The following is a 19,384-nucleotide window of genomic DNA, read 5'->3' on the forward strand; positions in this document are numbered from 1 at the left end:
TATGTATGTTACTTGTATGTTTATGGTTTTGACACACTGCCAAAACTTTTCTGAGGAGAAATACAAGCAGAAAAAAAAAAAAAATAGTACTATTCAACAGTTTACATCATAAAAAACCCAATCAGCATTTTATGACACTAGGAAAGCCACTTTTCTAGTAGAAGGACTTTCTTCCAGACAAATTTAAATCACCTGCTGCAAATATTCAGAGTGTTACAGCTCAGAAATAAAGGCCGCAGTAATCTTTTGTAATGGAAAGTGTTAGACAATCTAAATAGGGGAGTTACTGTCACTGACCCTGCAGTATGTGTTCTTCCGTTGTCAGAAAACATTGTAAGTTCTATGAAATAACGTGCAGTGTATTCAGCTGAAAACAAAACAGTAGTCTTCTGTGATTCCTGTATATTCTACGTGTAAAATGACTGAATTTTAAAGAAGAAATATCCACAGGGATCACAGGTTAAATAATACAATATTCAGTATTCAATGTGAGGGCTTTACTCCAGCTGCTGTCTTTTTAAAGTATCTTTTTCTCTCTAGAGAAAATTCTCTACACATAGAAACTTTTTTTTTCAGAAATATTTGGAGAGGAAAGCTTGAGAATAGGATTAGCAGAGATGGAGGGATGTTTCATGACACTGTGTAAGCTAATGAGTAGCATAGGGAAGTTGAATGATACAAGCAGATCATAGTGCTGTCCGTCTTATACCAGGGCTCCTCATCCATGTAAATGGTTTACCTATATGGTTATCTATAAAGCATAAATAAAAATAGCTAATATTGCAGACAAAACCTGAGACCCTAGTGTTGGGCAGAAATTTTAAAGTGTAAAATGTATTAGATCTTTCTATGTTGTAGTTTGTTGGTTTTTGGTTTTGTTTTTCTGGAAAAGTAATCTTATGAATTGTCTGTTTACAATCTTGAGAGGAATGAAACTAAAAATCAGTTAGGGGTCAAGCATGCCAAATGTTTCGATTTGAAAGATGACAAGCATGTGTGAATACTGGATGCCATTATAGCTGACAGTTTTTCCTTTTTATGCAGATGTTGATTTTCATAATTACTACTGGAATTAGTGTTCGTTCTTGTTAAAGGTGTAAATTGGAAGGGTTTTTTTTCAATTCGATGTAGTGCTGAAAGGAATTGCTATTTCAGCAGAGTTATTGCCAAGGATTTTTCTTTTTTTTCCACTAAACACTGTGAATTAATGAGTTTTATAATTACGGCAGTTGCTTCACACCTCTATTGTTAACCAATGACATTACATCTGCCTTGCTCCACTGGTGCCCTCCTCCTTCTCATTGAAGCATTTAGCAGTTTTGGCAATGGGGAATTACATGGCATGGGGTAAGTAGTCTAATTAGGTATAAGTGAAAATCCTGAGGGAAAAGGATATTTAAAAAGTAATTTGAAGAATCTCTTAATGATGCTGGAACTGAAAGCTGTAGTTATAGTAAAAAAGGCTTCTTGTTGCAAAACATGATTATAATTGTGATTATTCCGATTATCAGTCAGTTTTAAAATTTTGAATTTTGGACTGTGTTGTTTAAAAATAACTGTCCAAAAAATTTCTCAAATTAATTGCAGGATGTTGTAGATGTGATATATGTCATTGCTCATGATCTTGCAAACTTTTAGACATTTACCAGTTGGCATGATGTATATAGGGAAGGCAGAAGTATCCAACTGTAAAAAAATCCTAACATTGTGGATTTATTTTTTGCTGAATTGTCAGTGTATATCTTGAAAGGGCGCAACAGTTTGTTTAAATCAAAACCAGGAAAAAAGTAAAATTGCATTCAAGAATTCAGAAAGTTGTGATCACATTAAAGGCTTTAATCTGAGCATGATTAAGGGATTTTGAGTTTCAGATTGTTATCCTGTAATACTAATGAGAGAATTATGGATTGCGTAGGAATGAATTGTCACTGAAGCTTTGCTACTTACATGAAAACATAGTTTTTTGTCATTCTGTTTCCACTACTGATGAGTTTTTCAAAAGAGTCACTTGATAGTAAGATTTGTTTCCATTTAGTAGTCAACACCATTCATAGTCTTCTCCAGTATCCATTCTTTTCTCTATCTTTAATTTATCTTTTCATTTGGTCATCTGGTAGTGTTTTGCGAGATCAGATGTGTTGATTCTTTTTCATTATGGTTGGGTTTTGATACTTCCTTTTCATAAACAAGAAAATGGCGCATGGCAAGTACCCTGCAGACATTTTAGAATTATACAGTAATAAGTGATGCAGATAAATGGGGCACCCTTCTCTTATGCTTTACTGTCTTTCAGTAAATCTATACTTGAGATGTTTGACCTGTTTTGGGTTTGCAGGCGAAGTTCAGATTCAGTTACTTTTGTAACTGGTTTGTGTTGAGCCAGTAATTTTTCCTGAGAAAAAATGTTTGATGCTTTTCCATAGAGTTTTCTTTAAAACTTTCCTAGCTGTGCTTCAGGCAGTAGTAATCTAAACATAGTAGTCTTATATAGCAGTAGTAAGAGTAATCGTTGTTGAGTTACGGTGCTTCTTGAATTAAGTGTTATTGAAGAGAAAGTGTTCCTGAATTATTACTGGCAGGCTAGAGTTTCCTGAGGTACAGAAAGACTGTCTTCTCTTATTCTATAAGTTAAGTGCAGATGTTAAAACAAAGATCAAGTTGAAAATCAATGGAAGATACTTTGGAGTAATTTTTTTTATTTCCTGTACTAAAGTAGCAATCAGCACAATTTTTTTTGAAATCAAATGTGGTTTGTTGTATTTTGAAAAAAGGATGTCTGTGTTGGTGATGAATTAGAATTATGTTCATTAGATCCACTAGCTTCAGAATCTTTTTGTTTTGCTGCTACTCTTACTTGATTATCTGGCTAATATTCTTATGTGCTAAGCAAATACTTCGTAATTTCTGTTTGTACCATGCAGTCTTTCAGTGCTTATTTTATCCCATGTTCCTCCTTATTTCTGTTTTTGTATTCTATCTAAAAGATGAAGCTGGTTGGTCCCCTTGTGCTTATTGTCCTGTCTTTCATGAAAACTGACTATAAGAGATTGTTTTGCTTCTAACTGGATTGCTTAGAGACAGAACTGCTTGGTATTTGTGTTATAATAGGGCATAAGTATCTTCCTGTCTGTATTATATACATGGTCAGGTATCCACATACCTCTTTCCTATATTTTTATCTGATGTCTGAAATACCTTTGATACAGTGACTTCTGTCCAAAAATTTGGCATCACTAAGAAAAAGATATGGAAGGTGGAAGGAGCAGGTTCATGAAGTTAGGACTCTCCATCTCAGATACATAGATAACAGAAGAGTGGAGTTATAAATGCCTTATCTGTCTTTCATTACCTGTACTATAAGATTATAAATAACTAATCTGTAGCTTTATTTTCTATTCATTAACATTGTTGCATCCTATTATAATCAGGGAAACGTTCAGGTATTTCTAAATTCTTACCCTCTCTGTCTAAAACAGTTTTATTTTCTAGGCAGAATTCTGTCTTTAAGCTGTCATTTCCTATGAAGGGGCCACAAAGGTTTTTGATTCAGGGATGAACTGTGTTGCAACCATTTTTCAGTTAGATGCCATGACAAATTAGTAAGTTACAAAAACATTGTCCACAAGCAAGCTTGTGTGAACTGTTTTGTGTAATACTACTCTGTAAGCCATGACAGAGACATTGATTTTGCATTGTTTTGAAATACTGTATAAAACTGTTTATTCTGCTTTGTGAAACTTTTCAGAAAAAAAAAAAAAAATCAGGTCATTTTTTTCAAAGTCAGTCATTTCCTGTTTTATGTATATGTTACATTGAACATATGTTTATGCTATAATGTTTTTTTTCTTCGTGGCATAAAAGAACAACAAGACGATATTCATTACAATGATCTTTTAAAATATGGTATTTAATTGTCGAGAATGGAAATACTTCATCTTTATATCAAATGAAAGACAATTATATTACATTCTAACTTTTAGACAACTTACATATTTGATTTCACATATGTTATGCATCATCAGTAACATGAGCATGACTACTGTGGCCACAGTACAACCAGGAATGGGCCTCAGCCATTTAGCATGACTTCTGATAGCAGTAGAAAACTGTTACCTCTAACCATTAAATATTTTCTTTACAATAAAGCCCTGTCTAAGGCTGTTCAGTTGCATAAATTTCATCCTAAACGTAGTCATTTACAGGACCACATACATAACTTTCATACAGCCTGTGTTGTCTGTATTTTAATATTTTAAAATATTTACACTACAGTACTCGTGCACTTAGAACATCCAGAAAATATAACTGTGTTAGATGAAATAGTTAGAAAATTGTGTTTGGTTTCTTGACAGCTGAACAAAACTTTATAGTGAATTTAAATGCCATCTAAATTTCTCTAACCATATCCACTGTATTCCAAAAATACAGTATTTAGCAGTGAAATTTGTCTTGTTTTTGTTTTTGTTTTTGTTTTTTGTTTTTTTTTATAGTCCCAGTAGGTGGAGCAGTTTTGAATATTGTAGTACTTGAATGTAATCATTTTGGAACATAATGGCTCAACAGTTCCTTATTTTTGTCTTTTCAAGTGATCGTTTGATTTTCAGTTTGAAAACATTGTATCCTGCCCTCTTTCCCAGAAAAACACAATCAGTTGGTAAATCAAGATGACAGGCTCCACTACTGGCTAACTAAATATGGCATAAGTCTTGCATTTTTACAGCATCAATAAGTAAGAATTATATTCCAAACCAGAAGATATAAACCCTTCCCATCTCCACACATGACGTTCTGCTTAACAAATCTCCTTTCTTTCTCCTCTAATCTTCTTAATTCAATTTTTGTCACTGCTTGCCAGTCTGAAAAACTGAATCAATACTCACACAAGTTAAAACCTATTTTAAAGATGAACTTAAAGGTTTCTGACATACATATCCCACTGGGCTTCAGGACAGGAACTGTTATCTATAAGTAATGTAGTATCTTTGATTTCTTATTATATTTATTTTTGTTGTTGCAGTGCAGCATCCAACATAAAAGCTTGTAGAACTGTATATAACTGTGAGAGCTGGTAGGTTGAGACTGTTTCAGACAGCTGCAGTAGTAACTGTTATTGTCAGAAAAATGGGGAAATAAATTCCTTATTCAGGATATACAGTTGCAGCAAAAGCAGCAAAGCTATAAAACTCCTATTTACTGTTTTGGTGAGCCAGGAAGTTATAGCACTTTTGTCTGCTAGGATAGGTTGTGAGTTTTCTGCTGGTCTTGTCCTGCAGTTGTGAACATTGGCTGCCGTCTGTGGCAAATCAGTGCTCGTCTTTGGTGTGTATATGCTGCTGTGCAAATTCAGTGATAGCAAGCTTGGTTTAGCTGGATACTTAGAGCTGCAGGCAATTCAGCTGCACACCGATTTATTATATATATTTTATTTTATTTTATTTTTTACTGGTCTCTAGTTACTAGTTTCGCTTTTACTAGAATTATATTGTTGTGCTATAAATTACAGCAGTTATATTGCTGATGAATTTGTTTTCACAGAAATCAGTGCACTTAGTGACCGTAATCCAGCCTTACTGACTTCTGTTTAAATTCTCACAAATGTTTTTCTCGGTTGGGAAAGAAGTTACTGCACCAACTTGTAAAACTGTTAAGGAAGTGGATTTCATATTGTAGCCTGTTCTCTCATAGGAACTGAAACTTCCAGATAAGTAGCTGAAACAATTTCATCATACAAGATTGGTATCCAGTAAAGACTGTGCCTTTCACATAGTGGTTTTTAAAAAAAGGACATGAGGATTATTGAGTGGTCCTTAATGAAGTATCTGACACTTGTATTTATTTACATTTAGATTCTTTCTTTATCTCATTCTCTCTTCTTTCTTCTTTTTTTCTGATGGGACCTGGTTAAATCTTGATGTTATGTATTATTACAGATTAGAAATTGGTCTCATAGTATTTACAAGTGCTTTATTTTACAATTATTTAGGTAGGTCTTGCTCCTAACAATTCTTGAAGAAACTGCAGTGATATTTTTTCTATCAAAATGCCGAAACTTCTTAGCATTTGAAAAAAGTAATATACTTATTTGTAAATTTGATATAGCATAGTCAGCTTGCCTTTAGAGAACAAACAGTTGCAGGTTTCCTACTATGTAGCTTTTTTTTTTCTCTCCAAAAGATAAATATTTTTGTATGAAAGTAAAAAATATGTTATTAATGCATTGCTGTTTTCCAGTCTGGTGTACTGTTATTATCCTTACAACAGTGAAGACTGAGATTATGCACATTTCTAAGTAGTTTTACCTGAGACAATGCTTAAATACAATTTAATTTAAAAACTGTAGTATTGCCCTATTTCCCATAGAAAAGTCAAGTAAGATGCCACCAATTTGCTTGGGTTGCCCACATCCCAGCTTCCTATTCTCTTTCTTTTCTATCTTCCAGTGGAAAAGTCTAGTAAGCCATCAGAGATTATTCAAACTACTAGTTTTCAGAAAGCAAACATATTCCTATCTCACCTTAAAAAGTAATAAAATGGCTAAAATCCCTTTCACAACAGGGTCTCTTCAATCCTTTTCTTGTCAAGGTGAGGATACATGCTGTATTTGGTTATATTTTTTGGTGTGTGCATACATATATACCTGCAAAATATATTGTAGGTACAACTGGTGTATACAATACTAAGAAATTTTATTTTAAACATATGAAGTCATTGATTGCACAACATTATTTAGGTTAATTAGATTAATTCTAACTTTTGTTATTTGTTCAATGCAGCAAGCAAAAGTAAGCAATGCGAGATGTAGATAATAGATTGTTTTTTCCCTCCATATATGATTGTCTTAGTGTTTACTATATGCAGTCATAGATGCTAATTTTGAATACTTCTGCTATAAGAATGTGTGTTTGCTTTCTCTTGTTTCACACAGAACAGATGGATGCTTGACTGCCTGCTAATCCACAGCTGGAATGGTTTCAGCAGTTTCCACGTTGCTGGGTTAGAGTGGCTTTTCTAGTGGACTGAGAGGGCAGCAAGAGAGGGATATCATTATTCATCAGTATCCCAGTGGGATCACTGCCAGCAGAGATTAATTTTTTCTGTTATGCTTGTAAAACAAGCTCAGGTGGAGTCTCTAATCCTCAGGGCACGGGTGGCAGATCAAGGAAGATGCTACAAAGCTAGTTAATTTTCAGATTCTAGGGGAAACAGAAGCTCTGTTAGATGTATAAATACATGATTGCAAATTTAAGTAGCTCAAACCCAAATGGGATCTTCCTAGACATCTGGTACTGAAAATCTTTGTTTTCTTTGTCTTTAGAAAGAAGTTCCCAAAACTTTACACCAGAGGGAAAGTATATGCAACTCTTTTAATCATTAGTTATCTTTCCATATATATATATATGTATATGTATTTGTAAATACAATTCTAGCTTCAGTTGAAGGTCTGTATTTACAGGTAGAACAGATTTAGTATAAGTCTGTGTTGGTAAACTGTGCTTTCAGTGTTCTCACAAATCTTTGTGCAGTGAAGATTATTGAGAAAATTATCACTTGCGACCCAGAAAGGGTTAGATCTGTCATAGTAATGTATGGTACATCCCATTCGGGTAAAGGAATGTTCTGGTAAGGTCACGTGTGGTGCAAGGCCATCTTTAGCATATTACTCACTTTATCCAAACTCTGGTCATTTATGAAAAATTTTGGTCAGAACATCCTCAAATCAAGCATATTAAAATACTGGCAGACCTCTATATGTTTATTAGATTTCAGAACTTCGTTGTTGTTTTCTTAGTGACTGTCCTTCTTCCACACCCCTGAAATGGTCAAATTCTGTTTCTGCATTACCTGGTAGCTCAAGTTCTTCAAAATTTCAGGTCAGATTTTCAAGAATGTTAATCTGCATAGTTCTACTGAAATGAGTGCAGATATGCCAGTTTTTTTATCAGCCGGAAATTACCCTTATTAAAATTTACTCACAGCAGCTGTCACTTCCTGTTACAATTTTAATTTTTTTACTGTTACATTAAACTATTTTCATTTACAAGTTTCACTGCTTAGAGTGAAACCAGTAGCATTGGCTTGTTGGAAGGACACTGTGCCTAGAGGCACCTTCCAAGTTTCTCATGTATCTCTGCCAGTTCATATTGTTCTACCATTAGTCTGAGCTTGAGCCTCTCTTGAGCAGAGGCCACTAGTCATTTCACCACATGATGACAGGTATTTATGCCTGTGAACTTCTTATTTCCTTTTGTCTCTGGTCACATAGTAGTCTATTTCTGGAATTTAATCCAGGACAAAAATACAGCAGTGTGCATTTGTGCCTGCCCACTAGGGGAGCTGCCACAGGTCAGCAGATCTGAAATCCAGTCCTCAACACACAGAGCTTTTACAACTTGCCATTAACATATACAGTGTGTATGGGCCCCATTTCACATTAGGAATTAGTAACGCTTATTCCTGTCTCGATGTGGAGCTGCATTAACTTAATGCAGAGCTCCGTTAACTTCTTCCCTGGGTCTGGGCTCTGCACTGGAAGATCCCAATGGAGGATCAAAGCCAAAGATGAAAAATGTCTGATCATTTTCCCAGGGAGAGTTAAATGCCAAGATTTGTTATTAGACTTTTTATTGCTGTCATCATCTCAATCAGCATTTAAGCCAGGTAATTCAGCCAAAACTCAGCTTCAAAATGTGGACATACGTCCAAATGGAACTGAAACTAGATTTCTCATAATGATTAGTCTTTTGAATATAGTCAGAGATTTTCCCTTTTTTGCATTCACACATTACTGAATTTATGTACTGAAAAGGAGTATAACTGCAGAAATTTCAATACAACCCAAACCAGTTGTTTTTAAATCTTTCCCATAATATGACTTGAGATTACACAGGAATAAAGTTGTGGGTCACTGTCCCATCAGATATAAAAATAAAAATTAAAAAATGACCATAATGCATTCAGAATGTGCAGGTTCAAAGCATTCTCATGAAAACTAATAGGAAAAGTCAGGCATCTTGGAGAGCTGAAAATCTCGAATATACCATTTCCAGTGATAAAATGTAATAATTCTTTCACATCACTGTAATTCACCTTATAAATGGAATTTATACCATTCAATTTATATTTATTTGCTATGGTCAGTGTAACTTATTCTAGGTGGATAATGTGTATGCCATACCAGTTTCAGATGTTTCCTCTTCTTTTTGTCTTCCTTTATTCTTCTTTCTCTGCATTTATTTTTTCTCAAATTGTCAAGTGTTGCAAGCTTACTGACTTAGAAATCTGAGTGAACTAAAGCCATCTTTAGGAATGATGCATGCATAATACTATGAAATTACCTACACATTTGGGGGAATAATTCTTGTTATTTTAAGAATGTTTTTCTTTATTAGAGTTGGCCCAAGAAGTAACCCTAAATTATGATTGTGATCATAAACTTCACATAATATGGAGTTAAGGCTTACTGAAAATCATGAATTCATTCCTTGTTTTAATATGTTTTAGTAAACCACACAATTTAAAAAGAAAATGTTTCTGAAACAAAATGGTTCTATTCATTTATTATTATTTTTTTTTACCATTTGGTAAACCAACTGCATTCATTTTATGATCTATTCCCATGTCTTCTTGTACACTGAATCATAAATGCTCTGATATGCTTAGAAAACTTCAGAGAAAGAAAATTGATTTTCTGGTTATTACAGAAGTGTTAAGAACTTTTTCCCCACATCAAATTATTATTATTACCTACAGTTCTCTCTCTCATACATGCTGACACTTTTGCATTTTCTTTTAGCAACTCCATGCTGAATCAGAGGTCTGTAATTTAACTTTGTACATTAGAAGTTCCCCAATCTGCCCAGTCAGTCCTTGCAGTTGGTAGCTAGTATTGTTGACCTCCTATTGCTCTGTGCACAGTGGCAAAGGTCTTTCCAACTCCTGACCTCTGGTCATCAGGAATGTCATCAGTAGTTTGTAGTTTGGACGTTTTAAGTAAGAGGTGAACTTGTGAAATCTAAACCCTTCAGGGTGTTTTTAAGTGATCACTCAACTGTTTCATTGCCTTAGCTTGTGCCTTTTATGATGTCTGTAATTGTGAAATTTGTGGTGTTCATCAGATGGAGTTATTTTGAAAAATATGAAACACTTGTCTGTTTGAAGTGAGAAGTCTGAAGACCCGATTATATATTATTTATATATATATATATGAGACATTTGTAAGAATTGTAAGCACTTTTAAACCTTATGTTCTTAGAAATTGTGTTCGTAGATCACACCCCTGAAATATGCCCATTTTAGATCCTGAAACACAGTTATTATTGGTTATTTTTAATCTATATTAAATAGGCTTTTTTACATTATTGCATGTCAATGAGTTTTACAACTTTGTCTTCAACTACTCATGCTCAACTGCAAATTTTTGTCTCTGTAGTTTCCTCCTACATAGTTAATTGGATTGCCCTTACAATTTCAATTTTTTAATATACACGTCTTCTATCTGTAAAAATGTTTTAACCAGTAATGGAATATGTAAAAAAGTTGAAGTGTAGTATTTGTTTCAAACAATACTGAGTAAGTCTTATCCCATGGATATTGCTTCCATCCTATGCGTGTCTGTTTTCCTCTTGTATTTTTTCCAAAAGTAGAGAGTTGAAGGTGCACCAGCAAAGTAGTGGGGAGGTGGTGAGATCACTTTCTGCTACACAGATTGAACAGGAGAGTTAGCACATGCCCTGGTGGGAAGCCTGGTGCCAAAGAGGAGCCTCTTCTCTGCAGCCAGGACTAGCTGCTGCCACCCCAACAGCTCTGTGTCCTGCAGGCCTGGTATAGCTGTGCTTTCTGCTCTGCTTCCCTGCCAGCCCTCAACACTGGTGGGAAGGGCTGAGAGAGGCCCTAAGGGAAAGGGACTGCAGGGTTGGCTCTGATGTTTTGGGTGCTGTTCGATTGCACTGCCAGAGAGATGTGTAGTGTGGAGAAGTGGTACATGGTAAATGTAAGCAAGAAGCATGTTTAGAAATTGTCTCTGTGACAAGTTATGCTATCACACAGCAGATATATTTTCTCCAATCTTTCCTCCCAGTTTCTTTTTTTCTTTTTTTGCATTGTGTTTGCCACTGTTCAGGATTGCTACAAAACTGCAGCTTGTTCTGTAGGTTAGCACTACCATCCAAGCTGCCCTGAAGCCTTGTGTCACTTCTGGCAAAGTCTGTCTTTGGAGTATTTTCTGTAAGTGTCTGCTGTCTACAAGAGGCCTTGCAGTACAAACATCACTATGTAACATAACAGTGTTGATAAGCTAGGAGAAATAACTTTTTTTCTTTCAGTCTATCAATGAATCTTGCATAAGAACATAACATTTATTCTTAAATGCCTAACATTTGTTCTTAAAACCTATAACTAGTAATATATGCTTATAACTGTCTTTAACTGGGATGTTGTCTTTGACCTTTTATGCACAGGAGTCAAACAAAAAACAAACCAAAATAAACAAAAAAAACATTTTAAACTTTAGAGTTTGAATTATGTCCCATCAAATGAACTTGTATGTTTATGATCTGACAATAAACTCTTTGAAATGGGAGCTTATAATGGAATCACTAACAGAGATACACTTTTCAGAGTAATAGTTCTATCAGGCACTTCACCCCGTCTGTTTTTCAGTCTACTTTAGTTTCAAGTAGGCCAAAAAACAAGTTTTAAGCATATGGTCAGTTTGAGCTTTTTTTTTTTTCCTTTTTTCTTTTTTTTTTAAAGAATGTATTTTCTCACATTTATTTCTTTTCTGAATATAAATTGATACTTGACTGAGAATCAGCTGCCTGCCAAGATATATCTGCATAAATTTAATATCTTTCCTTGTAAATAAAAATCATACTTGAAAATGTAAGATAAAACATAGTATAAATATATTGATAATAACATGTTTGTGTCGCCACGGTATCAATACAGTCTTGGGAAGAGAATGAGTAAAGGAAGATTAATTTGAGAATTTTAATCAGGCAGGTTTTTTTTCATTATAATACAGTAAACAGAGGGTCAAGTGAAACTTTTTTCAGCTCATGAATGTATGTGTATATATATTTTTTTTTTTTAATTGACATTATTTCAAATGTTTGTAAGTACTATAGGTTGGGTATCCTCAATTTTCTTATCTATGAATCCATTATAAAACACTGTTGTCTAGTTACCCAGCTATTCACCAGGTCAGTGCTGTTCTTTTTTTTCTTCCTCTAATTCAGCTGTGTAACTTTACTGCAGTAATACAAACACAGGTAATACAAATGAAGTCCTCCAAAAGAGGACTGTCACAGCCTGCGTAAAGATTGGTGTCCTTTCTGTATGCTGCAGCACTTGAAGGTGGCAGATCAGGGTGCTGCACTAGAATACTCTGCAACACTTTGTACGATGGAACAGTGGAATAAAAGCCAAAAACTGATTATTTAATTTATTATTAATTATTAATAATATTATTGTTGAGATTATATTTATATATGATAATTTATGGATCATAATATGGTTTTTTTCACTCTGAAAAATTGTGTATTGACCCACCTTTGAATTTCTGATAGAGAAGTTGAGATAGAAAATGAAAAAGTACCACAGAAAATGTTTCTAGTGTTAACTGCATAACAGCCATTGAAAAATTCTACAGTTATTCCAGCTCTTTATTTTTCTTTTTTTTTTTCTTCTGTTCAACATGCAAATATATGATTTATGCAGACCTTCAGCCTGTACTCAGACTCCCAAGAGTTTATGTAATTTAAACCAATGTTCAGGTAAAGAAGATGCATCTGCTATATTACCTGAAAATGATTCTCATCTTTTCACTTTTTTTGCTATTCTGATAGTTATTTCTGATAGTAGTTTACTGCAGGCACTGATTTTTGAACACTTCAGCTTAGCAGCCATTAATTTTGCTATCATATTTTCTAGTAATACTTTACCCTTGTCTCCTTCTCCTCTCTCTGCACCAGAAACTTGAGGGAGAACAAAACACATCACAGATTTTTAAAGTTCAGAACATGGTGTGTTTGAATTGCGTCAATGCAAAGAAAAGGAACATACATACAGTTAGTCAGTTCCAATGCAGCATCACCAAATAAAAGTCTCTGGTTCAGCTCTGGAATGTGAGAAACTATTTTTGGTTTGTTTTACCCCTCATTGTTACAAATTAATCAACTGCTCTTTAAAGTCTAGAACTCATTAACTTTATACGTTTTACTGTTCCCATGACTGAAACAAATGTAAAATATCCAAGTTTACTTTAGTTACTCACCTTGATCCCATTTCTGTCTGTTGTTAACAGGTATCCTCTCTTAGAGACAGGTGAGAAAAGGTACTTACTTGAGGGTTAAGATATTTCAGAAGGTTTACATGTGGTATAAGTCTGGACTTCAGCTTTCAGTATAAATCAGTAATTTCAGCTTATATATGTTGTGGGTAGATGAAAAATCTAATGTTTTCTAAACCTTTGGGCACTGTGAAGCCTAGTATTTGCCATGTTGGGTAGATTATTTGAATTTCCATTCAGTGGGACTCCTCAAAGTCTTACTTGCACACATTCTAAGGATCAGAGTGTGATTTGGTCACAGACTCACAGATGCAGATCTGAATTTGAGAGAGAGAAGCATTTTTATTAAATGGGGATTGAAACAATGCTGAGTAGCTCGTTAGTACACTGAGATCTGGATCACTTGAGAAATTGTTTCAAAATAAACATTCTGCTTCAGTTTTTTTGTTGTATTAATGAGCAGCTGGATGAGATACTGAGCAATTCGGAGCTGGCAGTAGATGTCAGAAAAAGTTAAGGTATGGCAGTAGTCCATACAAACATGGAGAACAGAAATTTGAGAGTAGTCTCCAGGAAGAAGGAATGAAAATATTGAATGTCTGAAAGCGGTAGCCAAAAAAAAAAGAAAAGAAAAGAAAAAAAAAACCAAAAACATGTATTGAACATGAATTTTAAAAGGAGTTTAAAATGAATTATTTACTTTTAGAATGATTCAAAAAAAAAAAAAAAAAAGAGTGATGATTAACTGCATATTTGCAACACAGTTTTTTGTGATTCAGATAAGACTCTATGGAGTTTGTGGGTGACGTTAGGCAGGAAGCAGAATTCAGTTATCAGAATAGCCTTTGGCCTTGTAAAATATGCCTGTCATGTTTATGAAAGCATATGTGTGGTATTCCTCAATGGCAAAGCAAGTCACTGTTTCCTATAGCCCAGAGTTGCATACAGGATGAAGTGTAGGTTGCCCTCAAAAAGATGCAGCTGTCTCTACTGCCCAAAAGGATACATTATTGGGAAAGTTCAACACAGACCCATAGGATAGAGAGAGCCAAATGCTTGATTGCAGAACCCATAGCTAAAATTCCTAGTTATCTCTTGGTATCCCCCAACAAGTTATGTTCAATTCTGTAGGAAAATGTATTATTTGTATTGTATTAATTGTAGTAAATGTATTATTATATTATTGCAGCACATGGGCTACAGTAGCCCTCATCGACATAAGAAAAAGGGAAAGTGAAAAATACACAACGGTGCTTTGTGATTTAATTGTAAAGTTTTTATTAAATATTGACTTCAGAATTACTATTAATGATTGAAATGTGATTTGATCTGTTTCCTTATCTGTGGAAAAGCGATATTCAGATGCAACGTACTAAAATACTACATGTTCCATATTATGTGGAATAGTTGAGTCTATGGCCTTTCCCGAACAGATTGAGAGTTGTAATGAAAAGGAAAACTAAAATGAAAAAATACTGAGTGAACAGCAGGTCCCATTTGAGGTGATTACAAAGGATGTTTCTTTATTCTGTCTTTTCTTGTGCAACCTGAAAACAGTAGCAGGGGGTTACGAGCAGAGTTCATCACAGAGTTGTCAATCACTGTCATTTAACATTTTGCAATGGAAGATGTCTTTATTCAAGGACAGCTGGGCAAATCAGAGAAACAGATTTGCAGTTAGTAGTCTGTCCAGCCTACACTAAGCAAACAGGGACAGGGCAGAAATACTGGCCTCTCACATAAAAATATAATGGACTCTGCTGACCTCGGTGCCCTCCATTCAGCTTCATTCTCAGTTGTATAAAAGCTTCACTACCCATTCTCAATTTCCTTTAATTACCTACATGATGCAGATAAGAAAATGAACCTCACTTACTTACAGTCAGTGATCACAAACAGGAAATTAAGTAGGCAAGTTGTTTAAAATAAGGGGAGTGTTTTGGAGGTAAATAAAATGTGTGCTGGGGAAGAATTAGTGAAAACGCATTTTTGGGAGCACCAGTTGGTCTGGAGTGACTTGGCTGATCCTTTTTCTTTCTGCTACTTTAAACTGCAAAGGAAAACTAAGTAAAAAATCTCCTTGGTAAATATTCTTTAAAATATCTTTGAAGGAGAAGCAAGTTAAATAAAAAGAGTGAAGCAAACATGCAACATTCTATGGGGCTTAAAAAGATTGTGACCTTAGGTTCAGAGAATAAATGACCACAGTTTTCACAAGAGATCTAGCAGAGGCATCTAGGATTAAGCAGCAGTTCTCTTTAGACTGTCTTCACTTTTAATCTGCAGTCGAGATAAATTAATGACATTCTGATTTCCTTTTCAAATCTATTTTTCCTTTTACATTTATATCACAGTTTAGCTATAGTTTCACTGTGTAGTTAAAATAAATAGAAAATATGTACTGTCCGTTTTTTGAGTGAAGAGGAGGGCACAAAGCAGCTATATAACTTCTTTTTTTTAGAAACTCTAAAAAACCTCTGTTAGGACTTTAATGAGTGGATACAGTACTTTGCAGTTCAGTTAGGTAGTTCCATTAGGTGTTGAAAAATGGCAGTTTTTCTTTACTTCATTCTGCCTTGGTTACCTTTGCGGATATTTAATTAAAATGGATGTTCAGGAAGTCTGATTAGAGATTGAATCTGTTGCTTAAAAGGAATATAAAACCTTGAATAATTTAATTTAATGGTCTCTTTTCTAAACCTACAGTTCAGAAGACATTACCGTTCAAGCTACCCAAAACACTTTTATTTTGTGATAAAATAAATATATTCACATAAATTACAAATGGAAAAAATACCTCACATTATAAAAGTCTTACTTTACTTGCAGGTTTTATATTTTAGAAAGATCATTCTCATTCCGAACAAGAATATGTATGCATACATACAAGAAGATTTTGTGGAGAACACTGCCACTTGTGTCATAGTACTCTGGACTATGTACATAGTACTCATGGACTCTGCTGACCAAATTGTAGATCTGAGGATGCTTCAGTTGAGAGTTCTTACTTGCAGAGACGGTGGATCTCCCTCTCAATAGCCGACTGAAATACCACTCTGACTACACAGACTTTTTTCCCTCTGCCCCAAGGATGCTGCCAGTGATAACCACAAAGATTGTTGTGCAGCTCCTTTTTGCAACAGTGAGGAAGTGCTTAGCTCACATTTTGACGTGAACGGTAGCACAGAAGATAATTTTCAGCACCTACTTAACAATTTTCTATGTTTTCTATGATTACCAAGCAACTGCTGCTTAGAAATTGATTCTCAAAATAATGAAAATACATTTTAAAATCAATTTGAAATACAACCCAGAGCTGTTTCAAACAAACAGTGTTTTGATTACAAAAATTAAAGTAGGAACTGTGAAAAATGAAAATGTCAGTTATGAACTTCTTTATAGCTAACTTTACTCTGTTTTTGTGTGCTAACTAGGGTAGGATATCTGGAGAAGGTCATCTCTAATACTGAATCCATCCAGTGAATGTATTTACTTCATTATTTTATTTTCTTATTCTCTAATAGAAAAATCAATGTAGAAAAGTTTCTAAAACCTATAATTGGGTGAATATTTTTGAATAATTCACTAGCTCTTGTTTTCCCACAAACACCTGATTTTGGTAAGTAGGCTATGTAAATATTAAAATACTGCTATGTTAGTAACTAAATCTAATTACAGTAAATTAAATACATATACTTTTTATGTCTCAGAAAAGAAAAATAATTATTCTGAAGCTAATTACAATGCTTAAATGTATTTTATGCTTTTTTTTCAGAATGCTGATGAGTACACAGATCTACCTGTGAGACATAATGAAGACCAAATGAACAGTGAACTGGCAAAACATCTTCCAATTGAAGTCAATCCTCATTCATTTGACAGCTCACACACAAAAACACACCTCCTGCTACAAGCCCACTTCAGTCATGCCATGTTGCCTTGTCCAGATTATGCAACTGATACAAAGACAGTGCTGGACCAAGCAATTAGAATATGTCAGGTATAGTAATGCATTTCAGTATTTAAGTCCTGTTGTTTTTTTACTGTTATTATGTTGTGATTTTGGATTTCTAATTTTGACTATTGAAAAATGTGACGATTTCTTGCAATGTCTTGTGAGAAAACTGGCGTGATGCCACCATGTTAAGGAGAAACTATATGCCAACAGAGATGTCCTCTTTACAAAACAGAAGGTAAATGAACTTCTAGTAAAACAAACAAACAAACAAACAAACAAACAAAGCCCCTGCACTAACAGGAGGCATCTGTTGCCATTTCCTTTCATATGTTTCGGTCGCTGTACTGTGGAATGCTACATATAAGTCATTCCTGCGCAGATGTATTCCCTACAAATTGTTGTGCTGACCCCCAGGAACTATATCCCATGGGTACATTCCTTTTTATAGGACCCTAAAGCATTCTAGTCACTGCCAAGCATAAATAAAACATGTTTTGAAATGTAATTTGGTACAAGATACTGGGTTTTTCTGTAGCTTGTGAAGAGATATATCTTCTGTTTCCCAATAATCACAGAATCAAAGAGCATTCTTTTAAACACAGATTTTAAAAACAATCTGTAGGCTTGTGACTTTTACAGTTGTGCAGAAATCTCATCCCACAGAACTAAACGGAGAATACTGGTAGCAAGCAGTCACATGTATATAGATACATGCCTCAAAAGAATTTTAAAGCAGCAATTTAGGTTTGCAGTAGATTACTACAGTATTTGAAATACACCATTATAGCTACAGTGGGAAGAAGGCTGAGCTCTAGGTGATGCAGAGAACAGGTTGGCCCTTTGCTTCTGCAAGAGAGGAATAATAGTATTTATTTTCTTTAGCAGAGCTGAACCTGGACTCACAGATTCTCGAAGATCAGGTGGTCTTCAACAAAGTTTTTTTTTTATCTTGCTCAGTTTCGTATTTGTAAAATGGAGATAGTAATTCTTTCCTCCTACCATTTTTGTTTGCCCATATTTTAATATCTTCGGTGACCTACATCGTTGTCTTCAAGAATGATGTTCCAATCTTATTTGAAGATTTTATTTCAGAAACTGTAATCACTCAGAAAAACAACCTAAGGCATTCAGCAGTTCCTTTAAATTGAAGTAAAATTCAGAAAATTATTCCATACAGTATTTTGGCAACTCAGGCCTTTTGTTAACTGATAAATAATGTTACGTATACAGTTGTCTTTAAAAAGAAAGAAAGAAGGAAGGAAGGAAAGAAAGAGAGAGAGAGAGAGAGAAAAAGTTCCTGCTTTCAAAGAAAAAGAAAAACATGCAAGCACATTAGTATTTTGAAGTTGGTGCATGGTTTAAATCTCTTGGGAGAATATTTGTTCCATCTTATTAGTCATGCTTTCCAAATGGAGGTTAAAGTTCCCAGAATCTAAGCAATAGACAGGGTTACACTTTCAATACTGGTTGTTACCTTTTTCCTTAGCACTGACCTGCTGATGAACTCTAGGTCAACAGAGGTGGAAAAAAAAAGATGTTAGTTGTGAGAAAAGGAACTGAACCATGGAGGGCTCCACTGATAAACACATCCAATTGATGACATTCTATGTGCATGTGAACACGTGTTCATACACCTCAAAGAGTAAAATTCAGCTGTGAAACAGAATTTGGTTTTGAAATATGTTGAATTTCTGTTTATTTACATACAAAATACTTTAGGTGTTAAGGTTGTATAGCTAACCATCCAATGGTGACCTGAACATAAACTGTTGTTTTTGTTGGTGGATATGTGAGCAAAATGCAGACTTCCTGTGTCAGCTCTGCATTTCTGTTCCAGGAAAATAAGGTCTTTCCAAGAGCTTTTGCAAGTGGCTGTTTTCTCAGTACATATAAAGGGCAGCCATTCCAGGTCCCCTGCAGAGCACATTTGCCAACATTCTGTCAGTGTACATAAGCAAACCTCTTTCCACCACAGGTAACAAACTTCTCCACTCTCCTGTGCTGTCTTCACCTAAATCAGCCTTCTCTTCCCTGCTGCCTTTCGTATTTCACCTACTGCCTGACTCTACTTATGTCCTCTGGGCCTCTTTGCCACTAACTACAGGCTGAGTAGAGTTAATAGTCAGAAAACAATGAGC

At 34.7% G+C, this 19,384-nt stretch overlaps 1 protein-coding gene across 3 annotated transcripts in view; it reads left to right on the forward strand.

Moving 5' to 3' along the window:
* ASCC3 (activating signal cointegrator 1 complex subunit 3) overlaps positions 1 to 19,384 on the forward strand; it is a 252,676-nt gene that overhangs the window by 213,419 nt on the left and 19,873 nt on the right. For all 3 annotated transcript variants that reach the window (XM_090135956.1, XM_031611074.2, XM_090135957.1), the window contains exon 37: positions 17,064 to 17,288. In XM_090135956.1, the coding sequence (XP_089992082.1) occupies positions 17,064 to 17,288 (225 nt within the window). The remainder of the gene's footprint in view (positions 1 to 17,063; positions 17,289 to 19,384) is intronic.

Source organism: Phasianus colchicus, chromosome 2, assembly GCF_987193195.1.
Source record: "Phasianus colchicus chromosome 2, bPhaCol1.hap1.1, whole genome shotgun sequence".
Taxonomy (NCBI): Eukaryota; Metazoa; Chordata; class Aves; order Galliformes; family Phasianidae; genus Phasianus; species Phasianus colchicus.